This window comes from Schistocerca gregaria, chromosome 3 (assembly GCF_023897955.1).
Source record: "Schistocerca gregaria isolate iqSchGreg1 chromosome 3, iqSchGreg1.2, whole genome shotgun sequence".
NCBI classification, from domain to species: domain Eukaryota; kingdom Metazoa; phylum Arthropoda; class Insecta; order Orthoptera; family Acrididae; genus Schistocerca; species Schistocerca gregaria.
Window position 1 is genome coordinate 132,271,406 of NC_064922.1, and position 25,578 is coordinate 132,296,983.

General features: G+C 42.0%; 1 protein-coding gene across 1 annotated transcript in view; it reads right to left on the reverse strand.

The window, feature by feature from the left end:
- LOC126355281 (arylsulfatase B-like) overlaps positions 1-25,578 on the reverse strand; it is a 74,067-nt gene that overhangs the window by 20,760 nt on the left and 27,729 nt on the right. Inside the window, exons 5-7 of the mRNA XM_050005569.1 lie at positions 22,685-22,934; positions 12,935-13,092; positions 10,774-10,909 (exon numbers count right to left, since the gene is read on the reverse strand). Of these exons, the coding sequence (XP_049861526.1) occupies positions 10,774-10,909; positions 12,935-13,092; positions 22,685-22,934 (544 nt within the window). The remainder of the gene's footprint in view (positions 1-10,773; positions 10,910-12,934; positions 13,093-22,684; positions 22,935-25,578) is intronic.

Below are 25,578 nucleotides of genomic sequence, written 5' to 3' on the forward strand. Positions count from 1 at the left end.
CCAACTCCGTCACGTAAGTGCTTCCAGCAACCTTTAGGGAAAATTAAATATATGGACAAGAGATTTCGAGTCAGTATCTGGACTTCTAAAATTCTATGAAATTTCGAAGTGTTCTTACTCTTTAAAAGGTTTCCCAACACCTGTGAAATGTCGTTCCTGATACGAGTCGATAGTCATAAACTGGATTTTGAAGTAAGCAGTTAAAAGAAACGAGATTAACAGCGGCAAGTGCTCTAAGTAAACCACAAAATTAATATAGTATCACGAGAAATTTCTCTGTAGTAATGACTGAGCAATTATTTATGCATATTTTAGAACTTTCAACGACATGGCGGACCATTTTGTTCTGTATCTGTATTGAAACCAAGCACCTACAGCCACGGAAACTACGTAAAAGCTTTCGTACCTGACCGAGTTTCGATTACAGTAACATTCGTCATCGGTGACCGGGGGTAACGTTTTCACCAATATCAGTTAAAAAATCTGAACTTCAAAACTTCGTGCACTGCCTCGAATCACGTCAACACCCTTATTTCCTCGTTAACTAACTGCCAGAAACATTTAATATAATTTAAAGAAGCAGAATTTGCACACACTCAAAACGATATGCCATGATGTAAAGATTTGTGACGCAGACTCAAACCTAGCACGTAATCCGTTTGTTAACTGAGTAAAATTACATTCTGGGAATTCTGTCCTTACTCTGAAGAGACGTAGAGAAATACGAATATTCTGTATGGTGATCATCCAATTATTCCAATTATTACAGTTCCTTTATTCGAAAAATTGTGCAAACAAGAGACAGAGAAGCACCTATAAAGTAATACGTATTAGTCAGTGAAATTGGGCATACCCCATCAGTGATCTGATTATTATGGGAAACTCCTCTCTGGCTTAGCCAATACTCCAGTACAAACTTGAGGGTTTCATAGTAATCTGTTACTTAGATTCTTTGCTTTCTTTATCAAGTACAATAGAGGAGCAGAAAACGTCTGACTTTAAATACACTGTTCCAGTGGGATTTGAGCACTGTGGCTGCAGGTTTAGTTACAATCAGTTACTGCAGAATCAATAATGCGTTCATTCTCTCAATAGTGTAGTACATACTAAGGCAGAGAGAAGCGATTTAATTATATATTTTATGTTTAGCTTAACATACTGCAACACATTTCAGACATGTTTTGCTCATTACCAAGGGCTTATGTATACAAAAAACTTTTATCTAAATTATCTTCATTTTACTTAACATATAACTGCTGGAGTGGCTGTTGGAATATTTTGGGAGAGGGTGTTAGCGGCTGGCCAGGAATCAACGTTCAGTTGTGTCCTCTACTGACGTGGAGCTTTGTGTCGTAGTGACTGACATCAGAGCCTGTATCAGAAACCTATAGTTTTGCGGCCTTATTTGTGGTGCGGTACCGGTACTGTGTGATACACTTTAATATGGTTAACAATCAAGCGTTGATTTATAGCAGCGCTCTGGCATGAAAATTAATGCAACAGCAAGTTTTTAAATTAATTTTTACTCAACCTATTTCCTGTACATGACGTTAATTTGATTCTTGACGGATGCATTACTTCTATAATATGTAACACATAAAAAGAGACTGGCGACAAGTGCAGCGGTAAACACTGCCCGTTGTATTTATTGTGGTTTACTTTCGTACAGTCTTGAAACTGAAAATAAATACATAAATAAATAAATCTTCGTGACAAAGAATCCAATACCCACTAGACAAATAAATAAAGCACTTCTTGGAAAAGATTTTTTTTATTGTTCTTTTCTTCCCTATTGTGGCTTCTGCCGAAACGTGAGCTCTCCTGAGGCACAATGACTTGTCAAAAACACAGATTTTTGTACTAAATTAATTAAAATTATGCACACTTCGTAGCAGCTCCCTTAACTGAAATATGCAAACCAAAAATTACCCCTCCTTTACGGTAAAATGTGAAGTAAAATTTTTGATCCAAAGCTTTGTATTTCGGTATCTTTTTCAGATTATGGTAGTCATACATTATGTAATGTATACACTCGTCTACATTAGCATTTTTGGTCGAAGTTTCAAAATATACAAAGTGGCTTTGTGCACGAGCGATTGTCACGTGAGATGCCTCACACGTACTGTCGTCATCAGTACCTCGAAATTTAGTCACACTTGCGCTAGTAGCTGTTAGCTTCTCACACTATCCGACACACGCTATAATGAAAACAAGTAGATCTGGTAAAACCTTACAGAATACTTACTGTGGCTCTTCCAATGCGCTGATGTTGTTCATAACTCCTCTCATGCAATTCAAAGTCAGATTGACGCTCTTTATTTCCGTTAAAGACGCAATAGGCCGCTTTTTCATGGGAAATGTGTGACATCACAGAGCACATCATACCGTTTCGCAAGTCTACTTTGCGTGACTGGTAGAACGGCACATTGGTTAAGGTGACCAGTTTCTAGGCTGCAGTTAAAGGGATTGGATTCGTATTACTCGACTTCACGTCTACATCACCATTATTGCTCCACTTTTTCTCTTTATGTATCATGATTTCTGCGTGGTATTTGCTTCGTGATTTCATCGTTATTGGTGTCTTGTTTGCATGTATATAAAAACAAAGCACTCCGTCTTCAGGCCACGAGTGGCCTACCGGGACCATCCGACCGCCGTGTCATCCGCAGAGTAAGATACAGATAGGAGGGGCGTGGGGTCAGCGCACCGCTCTCCCGGTCGTTATGATGGTTTTCTGTGACCGGAGCCGCTACTATTCGGTCGAGTAGCTCCTCAATGGGCATCACGAGGCTGAGTGCACCCCGAAAATGGCAACAGCGCATGGCGGCCCGGATGGTCACCCATCCAAGTGCCGACCACGCCCGACAGCGCTTAAACTTCGATGATCTTACGGGAACCGGTGTAACCAATGCGGCAAGGCCGCTGCCTTTTGCATGTATATAAAGAGATCACACTTTAATATGATGCTTTTTTCTTCAAGCAAAAAAAATAATACTTTATCTTTGATGCCTTCATCAGCATTGAAGTCATGCTCCTGTGGAAAACAAATTGTATGTTTGCCTGAGCTCTTTTTGATCAGTGGTAGTAAAATAATCTAACATCAAGAGCCTATCGAGCGACTGAAAAGACTGAAACAGGCAGCCTATTTTTTGTGTATAACCTGCTCCTCTTTTTCATTCTGACAACAACAAAACTCAGTGACTTGTCCAGTCCCCGTCCTCCCCTACAACTGCATTAACCCGTCGCGGAACAGAATGAATCTGTTATTCTGTCACAATTCTCCCCTTGGGTTATGAACAGCTTTGGACAGCGATGGTTTGTTTGTCGGAGCTGGTCTTCTACACCTCATAATTTTCTCCATCTCTGCCCACACGTGGTGGGTGCAATGGGAGGCCAGTCTAACATCTCAACGTCTCCGTTCATTTGAAACCAGTGTTTTGGACAGTTCTCTTTGTGGACAGTAGAACGGTCATTTGTAGAATTATTCAACCTACCGAAAATCTCTGACGTTCAGAAGCAAGCATTACGTTCTCCATTATTACGCAGAAGTAATAAAAAGGAAAGGTCGGCCCAGTTGCCGCAGAACGCCGCAACCATTTACTAATATTCATCCCCAAACTATGACAGCAGTTCAGCCACACCTTTGACTCTGATGGACATATTCGCTACCGAATCTCGCTCCACTTGCTCGTTACATCTGGAGCGAAGAATTTGGTCCAATAGAAAACATTTCCTCTTCTGTAAATATAGCTTGACTCCCGTACTAAAGCGGTTCCCTTCTTTACGCCAGTGCGAAATATAATCTGGCAGCCTTATGTTGTTCCTCAAACGTTTGCTTAACCGCTGATTTTCGTCCATACCTTCTTTTCCCGTTGAGACGACGAAGAAGGTATGATCTGCTCACCTTTAGCTGGAGTATCTTTGCAATTTCTGTCAAGTTCTGAAGTTTTCATAACTGCACTACTCTATACTATAGCCTTGGTCACTGGTGGTAGTCCGTGAACGTCCAGGGCGAAGAAGACGGTTGACATGATCTTCCTCCGCCTTCCTTTTCACCCAGAGATGAAGTTTGATGTATCCTGGGGCACGGCGCTAATACAGTATCCATCCTCATAAAGTGCAGGAATGCTACCTTTATCAAATTCCTTGAGCTGTGACATTTTGCATGTGAGATCCTACTGTCAAGGCAGAAGGAAACGAAGTACTATATGATGTGCAGAGCACATCCTTCTCCTCTGGAGTCAAATTCTTTCCCGATTAGACGGTTAGGAAAAATATTTAACAAATTAGTTACCTCTGGGTATTTTGTCTCTAAATATCACACGTAGTAATAATATTGAGGCCCTTAGATTCACTTTGTGACGCTGGGCATCCATCTCCTGCCATAATATTAAGTCACCTGTGTTAATCCACACATCACACCACAGAAGTCTGTAAGAGCTCTTCATGCCATTGGTAGAATAGCGGGGTGGGGAAAGGGAAGAGTTTTTTACTTCTGTGCTATCGAAGTGGAATTCTGCAGCTTCTACAAAATATAGCTCGTTGTAAACAAAGAATTTTTAGTTTAGGAGGGTAACGTTAACTGTGACGTCCGAAGTACTTGCAGTGTCGTAAACATTTGTGTGAATGGCATCCAGTACTTGTTGGAGGAAGGCAAGGACAAGCCGTCTCTCGCGGTTTCCCTATTGTGAAGAGATCTGGGCTGGTGGATGAACTCAACCTTTGGGGTGTTAATCATTTTGCATTTTTAGCAGTACCACACTCTTACATTTTAAGCTCGTTTTAAACCAGTGATTTCCACAGATAAAGAAACCCAGGACCACAGGATTTATTTCCTAGTAATAGACGGAACGTCATCGAGTAAAACAGAAGTAATATCCGGTGTTCCCCAAGGAAGTGTTATAGGCTCTCTATTGTTCCTGGTCTACATTAACCACATAGGAGACAATCTGAGTAGCTGTCTTAGATTGTTTTGAGATAATACTGTCATTTACCGTCTTGTTAAGTCATCGGATGATCAAAAATACTTGCAAAATGATTTAGATAAGATATCTGTATGGTGCGAAAAGTGGCAATTGAACCTCAATAAGGAAAAGTGCGAAGTTATTAATTGGTCGCGAGCAAGCAAGTATTTTGTACGCTCCTTACTGCCCGACTTAGCAAGCGACTTTGCAAGAAATCAGCTAAATTTCGATTACGCGATAAGTCACACAAAATGAGGGCTGTAAATTCAACTAAATACTTAGGGAATACATTTACAAGTAACCTAAATTGGACCGATCACATAGATAATATTGTGGGTAGAGCAAACCAAAGACTGCGATTCATTGTCTGATCGCTTGGAAGGTGCAACAGGTCTACTAAAGAGACTGCTTACTCCACGCTTGTCCGCCCTATCCTGGAGTATTGCAGTGCGGTGTGGGATCCGCATCAGGTGGGACTGGCAGATGACATCGAAAAAGTACAAAGAAGGGCAGCTCGTTTTATATTATTGGGAAATAGGGGAGATAGTGTCACAGACATTATACGTGCATTGGAGTGGCAATCATTAAAACAAAGGCGTTTCTCGTTGCGACTGGATCTTTTCAAGAGATTTCAATCACCACTTTTCTCCTGCGCTTGCGAAAACATTGTGTTGGCACCCAGCTACATAGGGAGAAATGATCATCACGATAAAATAAGAGAAATCAGGGCTCGCACAGAAAAATTTAAGTGCTCGTTTTTCCCGCGTGCCGTTCGAGAGTGGAACGGTAGAGAGACGGTTTGAAGGTGGTTCATTGAACCCTCAGTCAGGCACTTTATTGTGAATAGCAGAGTAATCACGTAGATGTAGATGTAGAACTCTCAGGAAAACTATAATGCAGTGCTATCAGACGAAAAAATCGACCTGACCAAGACTGTGCAGACTTTGTTTTTAAGCCTTTTTTACCTGGACAAGAAGAAATTCTTAATCAGTAAATTTGTGGACGTTGCTGGATAAGATGTTTTAAGGTTACTTCGCCTACGACAACGTTAAAAGAAATCAAATGCCTCTGAGCACTATGGGACTTAACATCTGTGGTCATCAGTCCCCTAGAACTTAGAACTACTTAAACCTAACAAACCTAAGGACATCACACAAATCCATGCCCGAGGCAGGATTCGAACCTGCGACCGTAGCAGTCGCGCGGTTCCGAACTGAGCTCCTAGAACCGCTAGACCACCGCGGCGGGCGACAACGTTAAAATAAATTTTCTTAAGAGGACTGAACAGCGGTTTGGGAAGTGATTATTGGCCGAATTTTTGCCACATTTCACTCCTTACAAGCTTATTGACGAAAAAACAAATCTCCCACAAGGAAAGGAGGAACGATTTGAAAACTCTCATATTGGGAGGTTATGTGACTTTTGTTTCAGTGGTTAGGAAATCGAGTTGGCAGTCAGAGCACAATGTTGGTATCATTGTAACATTGCAGTAAATGGGGTCCCAAATTATGCACAGCTAGTTTAGGTAGGAAATATGCAGAACTGGAAGTCATGGCAGTATTAAATTCAGCACTCCGTATGCATTACTTGCTCATGTAATTACTATTGTAGAATATAGAACCGAATAAGTCAATTTGGTATTTTCCGGTGAGAATGAGCAGTGGTAAACAATCTTCTCTATATCAGTTACTTGTAACTGGTGTTCCACCGAGTTAGAAGTTCTGATTGATAGCTAAGTGTAAGGCTTCTTAACTGAGTTTCGTAAAGTTGGAATATTTACTGTATCTCTGAATGGAATACTACACTTCGAGTAATTCCGCGGAAATATAAATTTGAACAACGCACAACGAATTTATTGCAACGTAAAGCAGCTGATCTTCTGCAATTTTTTCTTCCTTGTTGTAAACTACAAATAATTAGAAGAAGGGCCCAATATTAACTTGAAAAGTATTCCCTAGACATGGAAAGAACTAAATAAGTGCATGTTGCGGATCAGTTGCCACTGTACGCGGCAGCCATTAGCTGTTGATATATATTTAACTGTTTTTAGACAACTACCTCTAAAATGACCAAGGATCATTAAATGCATCCTTCAAGCACACAGCAGAATGAAAAAGTTAATAGCTATGATGGTAGTAATAATCTAAATAGTTCGTAACCCAGTAATCTTGGACGGTATTTCGATATCTAAGAAATAACTTGGATAGAGGTAAATTCCTAAATGGCTTCGAATTGCGGCTGTGATGGCTAAAAGCTTCTTTACATCGTGCTGACAATGAGAGTAACATAACTACCGTTACAGAACGTTGCTGATAATTTTCTAGTTACGGGAGAACTGAATTTTTTCACCGTATCTAATTTGCAAGATAAGCGCGTCATACGTCAGTCGTGAAGGTACCATATGTGGGATTCGGTGGGTGCTGGATTGATCGTAGTTTTTTAGTGACTAGGTACGTGTTTGATTCCCACTTCCAACTTGTATTTTAAACGGTCAGTAACAAGTCTCATTCACCTCGAATAATGCTAAGTGGAGAAAGCCAGGTCGCATCGCAGTTCAGTATCCACTTTATAAATATCATATTCGTCCTTTCCCAACAGGAGTACAGCCAGTTAGGTTGCGCCACAGCAGAGGCGGAAGTTGCGGCATGCAGAGACACTGTCGCCAGTGCGCTTCACTGCACTAGAAACTTTATTTTATTTAATGAGTCAATGTCATTTAGGGTCACAAGGCTATTATTTTGTTTGAACTTGAGTCGCTGACAAATTTGCTTCTGCGCTAAGATTCGAATTCTGACCTCTTCTTTCGTGGTGCCTGACCCACACGAAACAATATAGTTCTATCATTTCGTTCTTTTCCCCAAGACTGCGAACTCCTCTACGTCTACACGAAAGGCATATATATCGGTTCTAAACGTAATCCAGCGCAAAAATATCCGTGGCTTCATTTCAAGTCCTAACATATATTCATGACTTCATGTTAAACCCTAAAGTAAGCTCTAATAGACATAACCAATTTTCATATCTAATATATCTTCATTTGTTGTCAACAATAACGATACGTTTCGTCATTTATAGTTTAAACACCAACAACTAGTGAGCAAACAATTCTTGGATAATGATTATCGGTGGTAATTGCCACGTTCGACAAAAAAAAATTGTATGTTCATTGTAAACTCAAAAATCTCGCTGCTGGTGAAAATGTCGATATTTAGCATATGAGTTTAGTTAATTGATAATTTGATTACGTGCTGTGTTGGAGTCTACATCAAAACATTTATACCATGGTACATCGTTTTAAACATGTGCAAACATCGTTACCTGAAATTATATAAAACGTTTTTCATGCTTAGTTAACAGGGAGATAAGGGTGTTGATAGGATTCCAAGGGCAGCATCAAACTTTTCAAGTTTAGATTTGTTAACTAATACTGGTGGAAATTTCGATATTTGACGACTCTTTACGACCAGTCACCAGTGACGAACGTATATGTGATCCAGTCTGAGTCAGGAATGAAACTTTGCTTAGTTACAATGATTATAGGTGCTTTGTTTCAATCCAGATCCAAAACAAAAAGTCGTCATGTCCTTTAAAGTTCAAAAATATGCGCAAATAATTTCTCAGTCATGAGTACAGGGAAATTATTGGTGATACAATGTTAATTTGGAAGCTTTCTTATAGCTGTTAATCACGCTGCCTCTAACTGGTTAGTTCAACGTCGAGTTTATGACCAATAACTCTATTCAGGAACGACGTTACACACGCGTAGGAATACTTTTTTATGAGCGTCAATACTTTCAACTGCCATAGAACTTGAGAATTTCGGATATTGTCTCAAAATCTCTTGTTTACGAAAATATTCAATTGGTACTACAAGTTGCTGGAAGGAGTTACGTGACAGATTTAGTTAACTTAAATAACATTAAGTACTGTCTCAGCTCTAGTATTTACAGCGTTGCGGAGTTGATTTACATCTGAACTGATTATCTTAAAGAGCAGTGTGATACCCATTTTTGTTTACTCAAACGAGTGGACTGTGAAGAGATTACAGGACTTGCAATACACTTATGTTACGCATGTAAATCAGGCGAAACGCAATTTATGTCGTTCGGATACCTCTTGGAATGATAGTACATGTGACTCAATGGCCATATTGGCGCCAACTCTTGCTTCTGCTAAAAAAAGGTCTTCACTCACATAGCATCTCATTGTGTGACGCACTCACTAGAACGATGTTGCCGATGACTTAGAATAGCCTTTGCGTGAAGTTGTGGGAAGGGGTCTAGGCTAAAAACCAAGGCTTCTGCGATATACGAGGTCACTTCTAGTGTATTATACATAAATTGTGTCACCGTAGCCTGTAGATACATCGGTTCCGGGTACAGAGGTTGGCACTAGAGGTCTCACTGTTGTCAGACAACAGCAGCCACCGGTGCCACCTCTCCCCCCTCCCCCCCCCCCCTCCCCGCCCCCTCTCACACACATGCTGGCTGAACGAGAGCCGTGGTTTCTGAGATGAGGCGCCACCGGCACCACAGATCTCGTGTTCAAGAGGATGCCCAAACACAGCTCTCCCCAGCTACCATCAGCCCAATATCGTAGTAGCTGGAGTTGCAACTTTCCCTACAAGTGTAAAGCGGGAGAATTGGTCTCAGTTCTGTGGATTGCAAGCCCGGTGTGAACTGTGAATTGTTTAGGTGTTTGTCCTGCGGTTGCTCAATGACTGGTATAGGGATTTCGAGCATTATTCGTTATACTAAATTAGGTATATTAAAATGCTTCACACAGTGAAAGTCTTCCCCTTTTATTGCCACCTAAGTGCCGCTCATGTTTTCGACCTGGCTTGTTTCGTTCATCTGCAGTGCTAGCGCTGTTTTGTTCTGTATTCGTTATTATTGATGGAATGTTTAAAGGAACGACGTACAGCTGTCAAATTTTGTTTTCTACTCGATAAAAATGCTGCTGATACTGTTTCAATGTTGAAAACGTCTGACCAAGATGACGCAGTGGGAGAAACTCAAGTGTACGAGTGGTTTGCTCGATTTAAAAATGGCGGCATCTCCATTGATGCAATCCTCGTTCTGGACGTCTAAAAACTGCCCCACCTGGCGAAGAAAATATTGAATAAGTTCTAAAGTTTGTGCTCAGGCAACAGACAATTGATCAGCTGTCACAGATTAGTGGGTTATCCTGGATCTGGGGTCAGGGAACTTCAACGGAAGATTTGGGCACACAGGAGACTGGTTATTTCGCCGCCACAACCACACAGCAATCCCCGTTAGACAGTATTTAGTTAAAAACGGCATGGTTTCGCTGCCCCATACACATTTCTCGCCGCTCCTTGCTTCGTGCGACTATTTACACTCTTAAAAATGGACATAAAAAAGCACAGATACGAGAACATTGATGAAGTCAAGAAGAAACCGAGGGAGGAGCTATCAGTTATTTATAAAGATGGCTCTAAAAACTGTTTCCAACAATGGGAGCACCGGTTGGACAATTGTAGTAGTTTAATGGAGAGTATGTGGCAGGGGACAAAGTTGTTCTGTAAACAGTCTGAAAATATATAGCTTTTAAAAAATAATTCCGTTTTCCCCCTAGCAGGTATAAATCAGAAGTTACAATAAGTAGTTGATTCAAGCAGACTGTGTTTCAGAACTGTTAAACAAAAACATAACTTGACGCAATTTCTATACAGTGTAAGATTTTAGCTGTTCTGTGGCTGCCCAGCCATCGACTTCTTATTCTTCCCTCGATCTTTATCTTCACTCGCAATGTTGGTTCCCCGCACTCGGTGGTAGCTGTCACGTACCTGCCGCGGCGTACAGCGTGGGCAGCCAGTCGGTGACGTGCATCAGCTGGTTGGACACCCTGGGCGTGTTCTGCAGCACCGGACTCCACACGGCGGCCACGCCCCGCACGCCACCCTCCCAGAGGGTGCCCTTCATCTGGAACACATAATCTCCTTGGTACTGGCGTCTGAGAGCTGGATCCGACGCTGACAAAAGTAGCGTCATCGATGTACCTTGAATCTCAAATTATTACTGGCACTACAGAGAGCTGTCAGCTAGTTTCACAGCACTGTCTGAGTGGTGAAAAAGACGATTAATATCACTTCCTTTTACAACAGGAGGATCGTCTCAAGGTACTGAACCCCCTTCTAAAGGACTGTATAAATAGAAAAAGGTCACCATGTTGGTAAATTTGCCCTTCATATTATCTCACTCGCCTACCTCATACTATTTGACTCAAACGTTCGGTTTATCTAGCTGGTTTTGATTTCCAGTGGTGGTTCCAAATCTATGTATCACCCTGTATAATTTATAGCATGTACAATATTATCTAAGAAAGATGATTGTCAGTTTTCAACAACTTCCCAAAGCTTCTTAGTTAAAAATGATACAGAATTGTTCAGACTATTGTATAAGTTCGCTAATCCATGAAGGCATCATACTATTCGTACCTAAGCTATAGATTTAACAGAACGTGTGCCGTGCGTTCGACATTTGTGCTACGTTAAAAGGAGGCCAGAAATGTTCCTTTCTGTAATTTTAGATTTAGGTTGGCTAAAATTCCGTGTCTAACGTACACTATAATGGAAAGCAATGCGAAGAGAGAATTTTATCCATTTAAGTTTTTCTGCCAGCGAGACGCGCTGCTTATCGTAGGCCATGTTCTTCGTGTTGTCTATATGTCAAGTGTTGTAAGTGAATTACGTCTCAAATATCTTTTGTTCTCTCTGCCTAACTTGCCAGTAACGTAACATTAACGATTTCAGGTTTGGGCACACGAATTTTCCTTCATCCTAATTATACAGGGTGTCCCATTTATCTTGACAACCATAAATAACTGTTTGCTTACGTGGTATCAACGCAATGGATGTTCAGGACACAATACCTTGCTTGCACATCGTGTTCTGACCTGAAGGTATCCTGCCAGATGGATTGGTCAAGATGGAACAGTTACTTGGCCTGCTAGGTGTCCTGATTTAAAACCTCTTGACGTTTTTCTTTGGGAATGCATTAAAGACGAAGTCTATTTCGATATTCCAACAGCTCCATAGGGCATGCTGGAACGTATCGTGCTTGCTTGTACAATATTATTCTCTTCAGCAGGCAACACTGGAAGCAGCGGTAGGACTTTTTTATCCGGTAACTCATTTCCTCTCCTAAAGACCTGTTCAAAAATGTATCACAGAGTACCATTCACTGAAACACAACGTTATTAATTACATAACACAACACTGAGCCTGCGATCACAATCTCGTCCACTTGCTGGAGTTGTCAAATGAAAACCAAGTAAAAAATAACACAAAATTAACTTCGGCTCTACTCTACGATTGCCCAGGAGTAGAATATTCAAATGTGCTCAAGGTGGTGAACTTGAACACCAATACACTGGTGCACTCATTGAATGAAAGAATTACTTACTGAGTGCACGATGTGCAGGCAAGGTAATGTGTACTGAACATCCATCGTGTTAATACCACATAAGCTTTCTGGTTCTTAGCGGCACTTGATCCAGAAGAGGAGGAAAAATTCATCTGAGGAAGTTGGCATATGCTGTGCCGCTTAGACTACCACTGATGACATAAGGGCCAATAATTGTAGTACCAAGAATACCACACCTGACATTAACTCTCCACTGACGCTGATGTGCCACCCGTCTATGCCATCGTCGCTGGACCAATAATGCATGTTCATTGTATTTAACTGTCCTACGTTTGAGAAGGAACATTCATGGGTAAATAGGACAATAGAGAGGAAGTTCGAGTTGGCTAGGATTAGCTTCTGTGCCCACTGACAGAACTGTACAAGATTCTGGAAATCATTCCTATGCAATTCTTAATGTGGGTGTACATGGTAAGGATGGAAAAGATGACGTGTAAGAATTCCATGCAGACTGGTTTCACTCCCAATAAAGGAGGAACAAGATGGCATATGGCTGCTACAATGCAAAGTCTGACTACTCACCCCTCTGAGAGGGTAGTTGGAACCCCAGTTCGGAAGGATTCCGCTTGTAGGAGCGCCGTTGTCGGCCGCGAACACTATGATGGAGTTGTTCAGCATGTCACGTTTTTCCAGGGCGGCCACAACTCGTCCCACAGATTCATCCATCTTCGAGACGACGGCTGTCAGAAGAAAAATTGTGCACTGTCTAGTTTCGAACTGCAGCTCATACACTGATAACAAGATACGTGTATGTGTTGGATTCAAGAAATTATTTTCTCTTTTAAGCCATAGAACACATTTCCAATATCTTTGTATTATAGATTAACGTCATTCCGTTTTCCATTTTTGTAAGGATAAGGTATCTGATAGACCAAATTCGACGATCGATTGACGAACAAAATTTTTAATCGAACTGCATTTTAAAGAAGAAAATATTGTCCAAAGGTTCTACACCACAACGAACCCTAGGCAAGTAGGATATGATGAAGGCTTATATTCAAAAGTTAGGCCAAGAAGAGAACGTCTAAAACTGAATAATAATGATTTTAACATATGGGTATTTTACCACCTCTCACGATACCTTCTCTGTACTAGCCTGTGTTTATGTACAGTCCAAGACATCCTAGTGTAAAATTTAAGATACTATGGAATCGTAGGCACGGAAGATTCATGTTTTTATCATATCTTAACGACTATAAGCACAGTGTATCAGATCTATGTCTTCCACATACCAATAAGTACTCAGAATTTCAGCCACAAGATGCTATTTTAGTTCACGTATTGCTTTTTGCAGCAGATATAAGTATACAAATATAAAGTAATATCAGTTACCTCACTTACAAGCAATTGGTGAAATATTCGAAAACATCATCAAGTTGTTCACTAATTTACTATTGAATGTTGGAAAGCCACAATACACGCAGTTAGTGTTTCCCATGCAACACCACACTGTATGTACAGCGCTAACTAAATACAAAAATACAAGAAGTAGAAACTGTTTATGTTTTCTGACAACACTCTGATCACAACCTTAAAATGGGGAACTTACTGCCTAGAATTAATAAAAAAAAATTGTTCAAATAGCTCTGAGCACTATGCGACTAAACATCTGAGGTCATCAGGCGCCTAGAACGTAGAACTAATTAAACCTAAATAACCTAAGGACATCACACACATCCATGCACGAGGCAGGATTCGAACCTGCTCGCTCGGCTCCAGACTGTAGCGCTTAGAACCGCACGGCCACTACGGCCGGCCCTAGCATTAATAAAGCAACGCAGTCAACTATACTTTCAGAGTGCGTGACTGCTACTATGGGTGGTTTAAACTTAAGAAACAAGTTCATTTTACATGTTTACGTTCACTAACGACGTATGAAATACATGTCCGCAATGAATTTTATGAACCGAGACAGAAACTTACAGAGAATCGAACCAGATTCGGGACTGGATGCAGTACTTCGTTGCAAATAGAACTCAACATTCCGTTCTTAGCGGAAGAAACGTGATAGGTGTAAAGATAACTTCTCGAGTAATCCCAGGCTATGGTAAGGGAATTTTTTAAAATGTTTGTGTAGTGTTTCGAAAGTGTCACCTTCCTTGAAGCTGGAATTCTGGGGAGAATAGTTTTAGTAGATTAAGGTAAATTTTATGGAAGCGTAGGTAGGAACTAGGGCTCGCGGTCCTTGTGCCCTGCTGAGGTGGTGGTTGCAACAGTTTGGTAGTCACTGGGGTGCCTCCGAATCTCACGCGGTATCTTTCTGCGATGCCACCGTAGAGAGACTACCGAGCCATTGTGGTTGAGGTGGTGAGTTGTATGGCGTGGCGCATCAAATTTTACTAATAATTTCCACTTCGTCTCCATGATTTGTTCTCCGAACATCGGCAGTTGAGCTTCAACATGTAAGTCCAATCTGGGCCCATTGAGGAGCAAACAAGACAAAACATAAACACTGATTTCGAATTAGCTGTAGGGGCCTCACATTTGAGAGGCTGCTAATACCAAACATTGAGCAACCGTACAACATTGCAGGTAGTATCATAACTTTCTAAGGCTAGAGTTTTGTCGAGACATTCATTTGCCCACTGGCCAGAATAGGATACAGATAGTACAATATATAAATAACACTCTTGGCCTGGATATGTGGTTTAAAGAGTAACTTACGATCGAGTACTTTACTCTGGTGGACGATGTGAATTCATTGGTCTGGAGTAGAAGTCTGTTCCGCAAGTTAGTAGGCCTTCGGCTATTGAAGAGGACTGCCATGGTGTTGTCAGCAGAAATGTGGGTCGCTGTTTCCCATTGTTCCGTTAGCATTAGTTGTCGCTGCAGTCGACCGACTGCTGCAGTGATTCGTCAGCTGCTAGTTAAGAGAGCGGTGTCGTATGCAAACTGAGCCAAGGTGGTGTGAGGTAGCACAAGTAAATCATGAAGTTTTTAGAGCAGCTTATTCCTCCCGTCAGTTTGTGTTGTAATCATTCTCAATGTCCAGAACCACGGCAGCCGTAGAGCTGGAGACGCTGATTTTGTGTGCTATGTATTCCGCGACTTGTAAGAGCAGGAGTTCCGCCGTCAGGGAAGGTTGAAAACCAAACAGATGCGTTCTGATAACATCATGGTCCATGACGATAGGTTGTAAGCATACCCAGGCGAGTCGTTAAAAAATTGTTGATAATGTCGGTAAGAGGCTAATCGGCCGCGTAACTGGCGGGTTAGCTTGGGTCTTTCCCGATTATACGCAGCGGAAGTACACGGGCCACCTTCCAAGAGTCCAGTCAGTAGTCAATTCTCATACAACAGTTATAGAGCCTCGTGATCAGCACAAGCGGTTTCCGTGGGATGTGCGTGAGTGTAATTCCGCCTGGCCCACAAGCGGAATGAGATCCCAAGTGTCTGATGATCTTAAAGGCTTCTGCAGGCATTGTAATATCCGCGTCAATACGCTGGTCCGCTTCCCTGATGTCTTGAGCTCTCTGACTAAACTGTTCAGGATCTGCACCGATTCTTGTCTAGTCCGTCTTGAGCTTCAAAGACGGAAGGAAAAAACGTCTACTTTTACTAATAGACAAAGGCTCTTGGACCTTGACAGCTCTCGAAGGTGGTTTAGGGTTTCACCTAGCTCCAAAGATAGCGTGTCTGAAGCTCAAGGACAGCTATGTTACCTTCCAATAGTTTGCCTGTCCGTGCAGTTCCCTTGAGAAACACTTCGTATTTCTCTGGTCTGTCTCATTTTGAATCGTTGCCAGCATCTCCTCTCTCTATTCTTGAGGGTTCTCAACTCTTGCAACAGTGGCTAATAGGTGTAGTGGCATGGTGTTTGTCGTTCCACTGTGAGAGAGGTGAATTGGGAAGCGCAACCTATTTTCCTTGAGAGAGTAGAGATGACATGATCTTTCTGTTGAGTTGTAGATAGGGGGTTACATTTTTAATTATCTATTTTGCTTAACCTGATCTTTTAGCACCATCTGGCATTCTCTTACATCGGACAAGATCATCGTACTTTTTCTTACATCATATTATTCTAGAAAAATAAGAACTTCAATATGACAAATACGGTGATTCGAGTGTCTAAAATGGCGATGTGAGTAAATAACCGTCATTATGAACTAATACAGTTAAATAGCAGTACTTGTACTACTGTAGCTGCGGCCACTAATAGAGATAATCTCGAAGTAATAATAATGTTAATAGTGATGACAGTAATAATAATTATGACAGTGGCAGATATTAAAAGAATTTGTTGGTGTACAAGACAAATGTTTTGTGATGTAGAGAGATGTAAGTTGATTGCACCAGCTAAGAATAATGGGAAAAGAGGAGGATCTGGTTGGGAAGAAGGGTGAGAAAGGGTTACGAGTGAATACAGGGACAATGGTAATCGTTACTTTCCTTTGGTAGATACGTCACCCATTGTCTTCTGAGGCTGGAGATGGTATTCAGTTCTATAATATGCGGTGGAAGGTCATTCCTGAGTCGGGTTCCTGCTGCTGAGAAGGACTTCAAGAAAGTGATCAGCGATGGAGTAGAACAGAGAGGATTTTGCTCTGATGGGAACGAGTGTTCCGATACGCTGTTAAGGTAAGAGCATTAAAGTCGATAAGTGTTATGAGGGACAGTGGTCATTAATAACACAGTAGAGAAGGTAGACGGTACGGAAATCTCTGCACTTGTCTACTCGCAGTCAGAAAAGCTGTGAACATGACGGTAAAATACACTCATGTTCAGGAAAAAAAAATCGGAATACTTTGAACGACTAGAGATAGGATGCTCATGTTCACAGAATATGTTCATTAGCATATTCTGCAGAAATGATTAGCATTTCAACCAAGTCGACCCGTGGGTTCAAGGTCAACATATCGTGGCGCAAAGTTCAAATGGCTCTGAGCACTATGGGACTTAACTTCTGAGGTCATCAGTCTATAGAAGAACTACTTAAACATAATTAGCCTAAGGACATCACACACACCCATGCCCGAGGCAGAATTCGAACCTGTGACCGTAGCGGTCGCGCGGTTCCCGACTGTACCGCCTAGAACCGCTCGGCCACCCCGGCCGGCTATAGTGGCGCAACATCACCCACCGGTATGTACTTGGCCATAAGCTCAGGATCCTCGCAGACGTATGTGCTAACCATACCGCCAAACCAGTCAGTCTAAAAGAGGGCGCGTTATTGACCCGAGAGAATGTGATGAATTCATACGGGAAATCTACATCTACTTGGATACTCTCCACATCACACTTAAATGCCTGGCTGAGGGTTTATCAAGCCACGATCACAATAATTTTCTATTATTTCAGTCTCGAACAGCACCCGGAAAATCTGACACCTATACCTTCCCGTGTGAACTCTGATTTCCCTTATTTTATTATGACGATCGTTCCTCCCTACGTAAGTCGTCGTCAATAAAATATTTTCGCATTCGAGGAGGAAGTTGGTAATTGAAATTTCGTGAGAGAATTCCGCCGCAACGAAAGAGGCATTTATTTTAATGGTGTCCATCCCAAAACCAATATCATGTCCGTGACACTATCTGCTCTGTCACTGTCAACTATGTTCCACTGTCACTGTGTCTGTCTTCCTACCAAACTGCCATTGTCACCTTCATCCTGTCTATACTATAGTCACTGTCTATTATCTTCCACTACTTATTACTTTTCCACTTCTTTCTCAGTGCCGCTGTTATCTTCCTCTCACCACAAAGAGTCTGGAAAACATTCGCATGCCAAAGCTTTTGGGAAAAATATTAAAGGTGCTGACAAAGTAGAATGAGGCAGATGGTCGCCCAGTACTGAACCAAACTATTAATAAACAGGACGATATTCGCCTGCTTTGTGCTGCGATATGAGCATTTTCCCCCTGGTTCCCATCTTCTTTGTAACACAGCAGTGCATGTCACTCATATGAAAAGAACTTTGTGGGTCAGTGAAATTTTGATACATTACTTATGGGAAACTGAAATAACGCAAAACTATATAATTTCACACCTCAGACCAGATGTTACGGGCAAAAATATTTTGCATGTACATCGGTACTACAACGGCATTGGGTTCCCAGAATGGACGATAACAGAGACAGTGTGTTTCTCCGTGCTACGTCACTTTATTAGCTGTGCTTTCACCTCACACCACATTTTCCGAATGCATTTTAGACTTACAATTAGGATCTTCTGTATCTTTTGAACGGATAACGATGCCAAGAAAATTTTCAACGTTGTTTGAAATCTAGATCGTAGAAATAAACCGTAAAATGTTCAGCCATCTCAGTTCATGGCCATCTTGGAAGCTCCGTGTCAGGTTTTGTATCTAAAATCATGTTTTTCAGATTTTCTTAGGAACCAACCATGAACTAAATAATGCCTCCACAAGTCTCTTGTGACGTACAGTAGACCACATCTAATGCAAAAAGAACCAACCGATGTGCTCCATTTCCCTAATCTGAAAGACGTATGTGGCATTCTAATTTTGATCCTGTAGTCTAGAATAGACGAGCGTTCTGTTGCATATACAAACGCTCCTTTGCCGAAGGGCTATACAGAACACTTGATCTAACGTTTCCATCACGAAGAGAACGAACGATTTGAACTCCTGAAATATTCTGTTTTTATGCACGGCGTATTGGAACATGTTAGGTAGTGATGGTGTCGCATAAGTACGAAATTTTTGTTTGACAATTTCTGCTAATTTGATGAGTATATTCCCAGTAATCCTTAAAGGTATTGTTTTAGGGTATTTTATAAGAAATATTAGCAGTATAATACAACAGTCGTCCGTAATGACAAGGATATTTCATAGCACTGCACTTAAAGTAAATTAACGATGACTCACAGCAGGGTCCATGAGGATATGCTTAATTGAAAGTAATTTAATGAAGACTGGCCCATCTAAGAACTACAGAATAACACATCATTAACAGAAACGTTACTGTATTGTGTAACAGACAATATTACGCCATCAGATTCATAGGAAGTGTAAATCTCGTATTACATCAAAATAATTGAACATTTGATTGAATCGGTATGTTATATATATTCTTTCCAAGATTTTCCTACAGTTGACTATTAACTTGGTATATTTACATCTCGATCATCTCATTTCGGCAGTTTTTGGCACAGTCAAGAGATCTTGCAACAATGCATTCCCTTTTTTCATATTAAATAATAAAACTTTATTTTTTACATTTGTGTCTGTAATTGTTTGTTCTACACTGTAAGTCACGCTATGTTATGCAACATCATGAGTGTGTCTATATCAAAACAAGTTTTGCAGCACTTCGGTTCCGATAGTAACGGAACCTGTACAGAAAATTCGAATAGAGATCAATATAAACATCATTCCCCCCCTCCCCTTTTTTGCTCATAAAAACCACATATTGCAAGCTGTACCACCATACAGCGAGACCTTAAGAGGTGGTGGTTCAGATTTCTGTACACACCGGTACCTCTAATACACAGTAGCACGTCCTCTGTCACTGATGCATGCCTGTATTCGTTGTGGCATACTATCCACACCTTCGTCAAAGCACTGTTGGTCCAGATTTCCCATTCCTCAACGGCGATCCCTCAGAGTGGTTGGTGGATCCACAAACAACCCTTTTCAATCTATCCCAGGCATTTTCGATAGGGTTCATGTCTGGAGAACATGCTGGCCACTGTAGCGATTTCGTTATCCTGAAGGAAGCCACTCACAAGATATGCACGATGGCGGCGCGAATTGTCGTGCGTGAAGACGAATGCGTCGCCAGTATGCTGACGATATGGTTGCACGATCGGTCGGATGATGGCATTCACGTACTGTACAGCCGTTACGGCACCTTTCATGACCACCAGTGACCTACGTCGGCCCCAAAAAATGCCACCCCAAAACAACAGGGAACCTCCAATTTGCTACACTCGCTGGACTGTGTCCAAGGCGTTCAGCCTGACCGGGTTGCCTCCAAACACGTCATTGACGATTGTCTGGTTGAGGGCCTATGCGACACTCATCGGTGAAGAAAGCGTGATGTCAATTCTGAGCGGTCCATTCGGCATGCTGTTGGGCTCATCTGAGCCGTGATGCGCCTTTTCTGCCACACCAGCTCTTTGCACGACTATCGATTACCCGGCTGTACTACGATCTTTGCCCCTGTTGTGATCTGGCGGCAGGTATCTGCGGTCGGAGAGTGGGTCGTCGGACTCACTACGAGGCGCTTTTACGTGCTTGAGGGGACGAAGGAACAAAACACCCGGTCTTGGCCAGCAGTGGCCGTTCTACCTTGCAGGACGGTCGGGGGTTTGTGTAGGGTTTGGTTGTTTGGAGGAAGAGACCAAACATCGAGGTTATCTGTCTCATCGGGTGAGGGAAGAAGGGGGAAGGAAGTCGGCCGTGCCCTTTCAGAGGAGCCATCCCGGCATTTGCCTGGAGCGATTTAGGGAAATCACGGAAAACCTAATTCAGGATGGCCAGACGCGGGATTGAATCGTCGTCCTCCCGAATGTGCGTCCAGTGTGCGAGTTTGTGGTGCACCCGCCTGATGTCAACTCCTGGCGCTGGTATCTGCTTTCTCGGACAAGACATTTTCTTCCAAACCATCTCGAACATCGGAGGTGTAAGAGGTTTTGGTGCCTTCGTTTCGTGGAACCATTTGCGTTGTAGCGACTGTCACTTGTTGGTTTGTTGGTTGCCTTCATGTGTGTTGTTGAAGTATGAGCAGCCGGCAAGGTGTGTGATCGCAAGGAGACCAGTAGTCAATACTTCCTTGAAGGAAATCAACGTCCCCAAAAGATGTAGTAATTGTTAGCTACTGAAGATATTAGGTCATAGTCTAGTTGTAAAATTCTACATACCAAGCTTCCACTATTGTCAGTAAATTGCAGGCCTATGCAAGGAAATTAAAGAGTACAAAACCTAGTTTGTGCTGCAGTTGTGCATTTGAATAACGTAATATTATCTTGAAATTACTTCAATTTCATCTTTGTGCAAATTGTCGGCCTTAATGATATGTGCAAATATTTTTTACCTATGAGAGTGTAAAAATCTGATATTTTAGATATTGAAATTGCTTATTGGTTTTCTTAAAATTATTGTTTATTTGTTCTTAACTTATATTAATTGATGTTTGATTGGTGTTTGCCGTGTTCCCTGCGGTCTGTTTGTGTTCCAGTTTTTCTGCGAGCTGGGATTCGTGGGGGCGGCGCCACGTCCCGCTTCGGTGCACAGAAGCTGTGACGTGTCGTCTAATGGGAAGTGACTCCCGGCTGGCACTCGGCGTTTAGGTGTTCTTTGGACGGCTGGTCTGCTGCTTCCGGCATTTTAAGTTAAGTCACCTTTTGCCCTGGTCACCCTGGCGTCACTGCCAGTCTGACAAACTCGCATGTATAATTAAAAAATAATTGAAATTTACTTGCCAATGAGTTACATTAATTGTAATATCTTACTTGTGTTATTGCTCTGTATATATGGTGCCACATTCCACATTTCATTGAATCACTTCTGATGTAATTTACTGTTCGTAAAGTAACTGTAATTCCCTGCTTGCTCAAGAAGGAAGCTGCCTTTTTTCGATATTGTCTAAATGATGGCCACATGTTGGTAGTATGTTTGCTGTTTTTATAAATGTGGTATTGAATAAATTATTGATGTACTAGTTGTTGTCTTTAAGGAGTGACATTATATGGGCCTGGATCAAATCCCGACTTCCTGAGTCACAATCTCGTCCTCATTCACGTGCGTGTCGCCGAAACGGCGTCACGTAAAAAGACTTGCACCAGGTGATCAGGTCTATCCGCCGTGAGGCCCTCGAAACATGGCATTTCATTTCATTTCGTCTTAAACCCATGCCGTAAATAAGGTAGTATGAAAGTATACAAAGAAAATAACATTTAAAAAACAAACAGTACAAATGCAATAATTTTATACAGTGTTTTGTAACTATGCTATTTTCTGCAGATGTAGAAGACCCACTGATGGTGGCGATATTTGCCGTTGAAACTAATGTGGGAATAAATCACATAAAGAGTTTTGCTTTAAGGCGGACTCACAATGCCCATACTGTTGTTTTTCATGGAAAGACGCACCAGTTGGACGATTTCCATGATTTGACCCTTGGAACCTTTGATGTTTTCACTCTTCGTGTACATTTCCAGATTTTAAAATCAATAACATCCTGTTTTAGCCGTTACGGCTGGAGTAGTTCAATTCTAAGCGTTGCTAAAAGTTAAAGAATAGTGACTATACAAAATGACATATATGCAGCGAGAAGTAACGTGTGTTAGAGGTAATTGCAGCATAATGTACCTGCTAGGAGGCGGCGGTTCGGGTCGGAGATGTAATTGAATCTGTTGACGACCTCCTGAGGAGCATCCAGCAGCTTGGCTTCGTTTCCACAGTGGCAGGCGAGGTGGGCAAAGTAGAGGAAGAGCGGCCTCTGCGTGTCGTGCTGGCCGATGAGCCTCTCCGCCTCCTCCGTGAACACGTCCGTCACGTAGCGACCAGAGTACTGCCACGCGGTCGTCATGTTGTCGCGCATGTCGTAGCCGTTCATATCCTGTAGGTCCCAGTGAACGCCGTGTAAAATATACCGATAAAAGCAAGGCCGACACGTCAAGTAATCCTACACCGCTACACTCAGCAACGACGAGAACACAGTTTCTTTCATGAAAAGGTATTATTTTGACGTGGAACTGACTTGCTGTTCTCATATCGTAAATTTAAACAAATGAACGTGACTTCCTAGAGTTTTAACTTAAAAGAGGAGGCCACTATGCTGGGATCACGTATTTACTTCAAACTTTCTACCCCTATAGTAGGCCAATAAAAAACCTAATGTGCAAGAAGTAAGCTGCACTACTCTGGCAATTCCGAGAAAATAGCAAAAAAAGTTCTACACGTCTCTTATGCACCTGATGTATTTGTGCAAAGGTGCAGGCAGTTTCAAGGGCCGAGCGGTCTAAGGCGCTGCAGTCCATGGACTGTGCGGCTGGTCCCGGCGGAGGTTCCAGTTATCTCTCGGGCATAGGTGTCTGTGTTTGTCCTCAGAATACTTCAGGTTAAATAGTATATAAGATTAGGAACTGACGAACTTAGCAGTTAAGTCCCATATGATTTCACACAGATTTGAACATTTTTTGAACGAAGCGACGGCTCGATTTCCGCCAACACTTAGTTTTTTATCTATATTCCTTTCATCACTAGTCATATTGTGTAATTTATATGATATTTGACAGATAAGAAAATGACAAAAAAACACGTTTGTTTTCATGAACTTGCACTGAATGTCAGAGGTTGTTTGACTGTTTTCTATTTGTAATTCAATTTTCTAGGACAAGCTTGGAAAGTCCAAAAAGTAGTTCAAATGGCTCTGAACACTATGCGACTTAACTTCTGAGATCATCAGTCGCCTAGAACTTAGAACTAATTAAACCTAAGTAACCTAAGAACGTCACACACATCTATGTCCGAGGCAGGATTCGAACCTGCGACCGTAGCAGTCGCTCGGTTCCAGACTGTAGCGCCTAGAACCGCACGGCCACTCCGGCCGGCGGAAAGTCCAAGTTAAACCTCGATAAATAATGACATGAATGATACTATTCACAATAAGTAATACAGGGTGTCTCAAAAGGAATCATGCGATTTACAGAAATCACGACTGTTATGCTATTTTAGATACGTGCGATAACAATGTAGTGTTGGAAAGAGCGAAGTCTCGAGTTTTACATGGTTCCTGCAAGGTATCATGAGTGTGCACCTAGTTAAGTTCTAGTAAAGATGGTGTCGGGACAACAGAAAGCGTTTTGCGTTCTACGTTTTGCACAGTGCGGGCCAGTAATAACTGTTCAGCGTGACTCTCACACTAGCTACGGTGTGGATCCTCCTACAGCACAGAGCAATTTCGAGAAGGAGGTTCTTTGTGTAAAGGCAAATCGCCGCGCTGTCCCCGACTGTCTGACAAAGACGTCGAACGCATCCACAGTAGTTTCACATGGCGTCCGCAGAAATCCCTTCGCCGTGCAGCTCGACAGCTCAACGTGCCCGATGTCCGTTTAGCGTCTATTTCGTCGACGTTTTTACACGAAACTACTCAAAATTCAGCTACTGCAAGCTCTTCGTGAAGGTGGCAAACAACAACGTGTGGAGTTATGTAATTTCGTTCCTGGCAAGACGAAGGATGACACTTTTTTCTGCTGGTTGTTGTGACCGAGAGTTTCTAGGCGCTTCAGTATGGAACCACGAGACTGCTGCTGTCGCAGGTTCGAATCCTGCCTCGGGCATAGATGTGTGTGGTGTCTTTAGGATAGTTGGGTTGAAGTAGTTCTACGTTGTAGGGCACTGATGACCTCAGGTGTTAAGTCCGATGGTGCCCAGAGCCATTTGAACCATTTGAACTTTTCTTCCACGCTTAGTGACGAGCCAACATTCCATTTCAACTGAAAAATGAACCGTCATAACGTGAGAATATCGGGAACGGAACAACCACCTGAAGCTTAGCAACATGTCAGAGATACTCAAAAATTTAATGTGTGTTTCGAAGTTTCACTGGAAAATTCTGTGGTCCAGTTTTCTTTGGCGAGATCACTGTTACAGGCAGCACATATCTCGATACGCTTGCGAACTTTATTTCCCCATAGTTGGAGACTAATTGGAACGACTTCATTTACCAACAGGATGGGGAACCACCACGCTGGCATCTGGATGTACAGGAATTTTTAAACAAAATAATTACTGAACGATGGATCGGTCGCAGTGGACCAAATGATTCAGCCTTACATTACTGGCCTGCAAGGTCACTGGACCTGACTTTATGCGATTATTTCTAGTACGGGTTTATAAAATACTCTGTTTATGTTCCTTCAGTACCAAAAACAATGCATGAACTGAGACATGAAATAACAGCAGCTGTGGAAGCTGTAACTCAGGACATACTCGATGCAGTGTGGGAACAATTTGAATACCGCATTGGTATATGCATCGCAAGAGTGGCATATTGAAAAGGTATGAAACAAAACCTTTTTGAGTTTCCAATCAAAATTTATTGTATATATTTATTAGTTTCAGAAATATATGCGTGCCAAATCAGAGATTCTTTTCGATACACCCTGTGTAGTAAGTCACAATTTGCCAGACCACAGGAGTAATGTACAATTAGTCGTCGGATGACCTCTCCACATCATACGTGGAAGGATGATATTTGT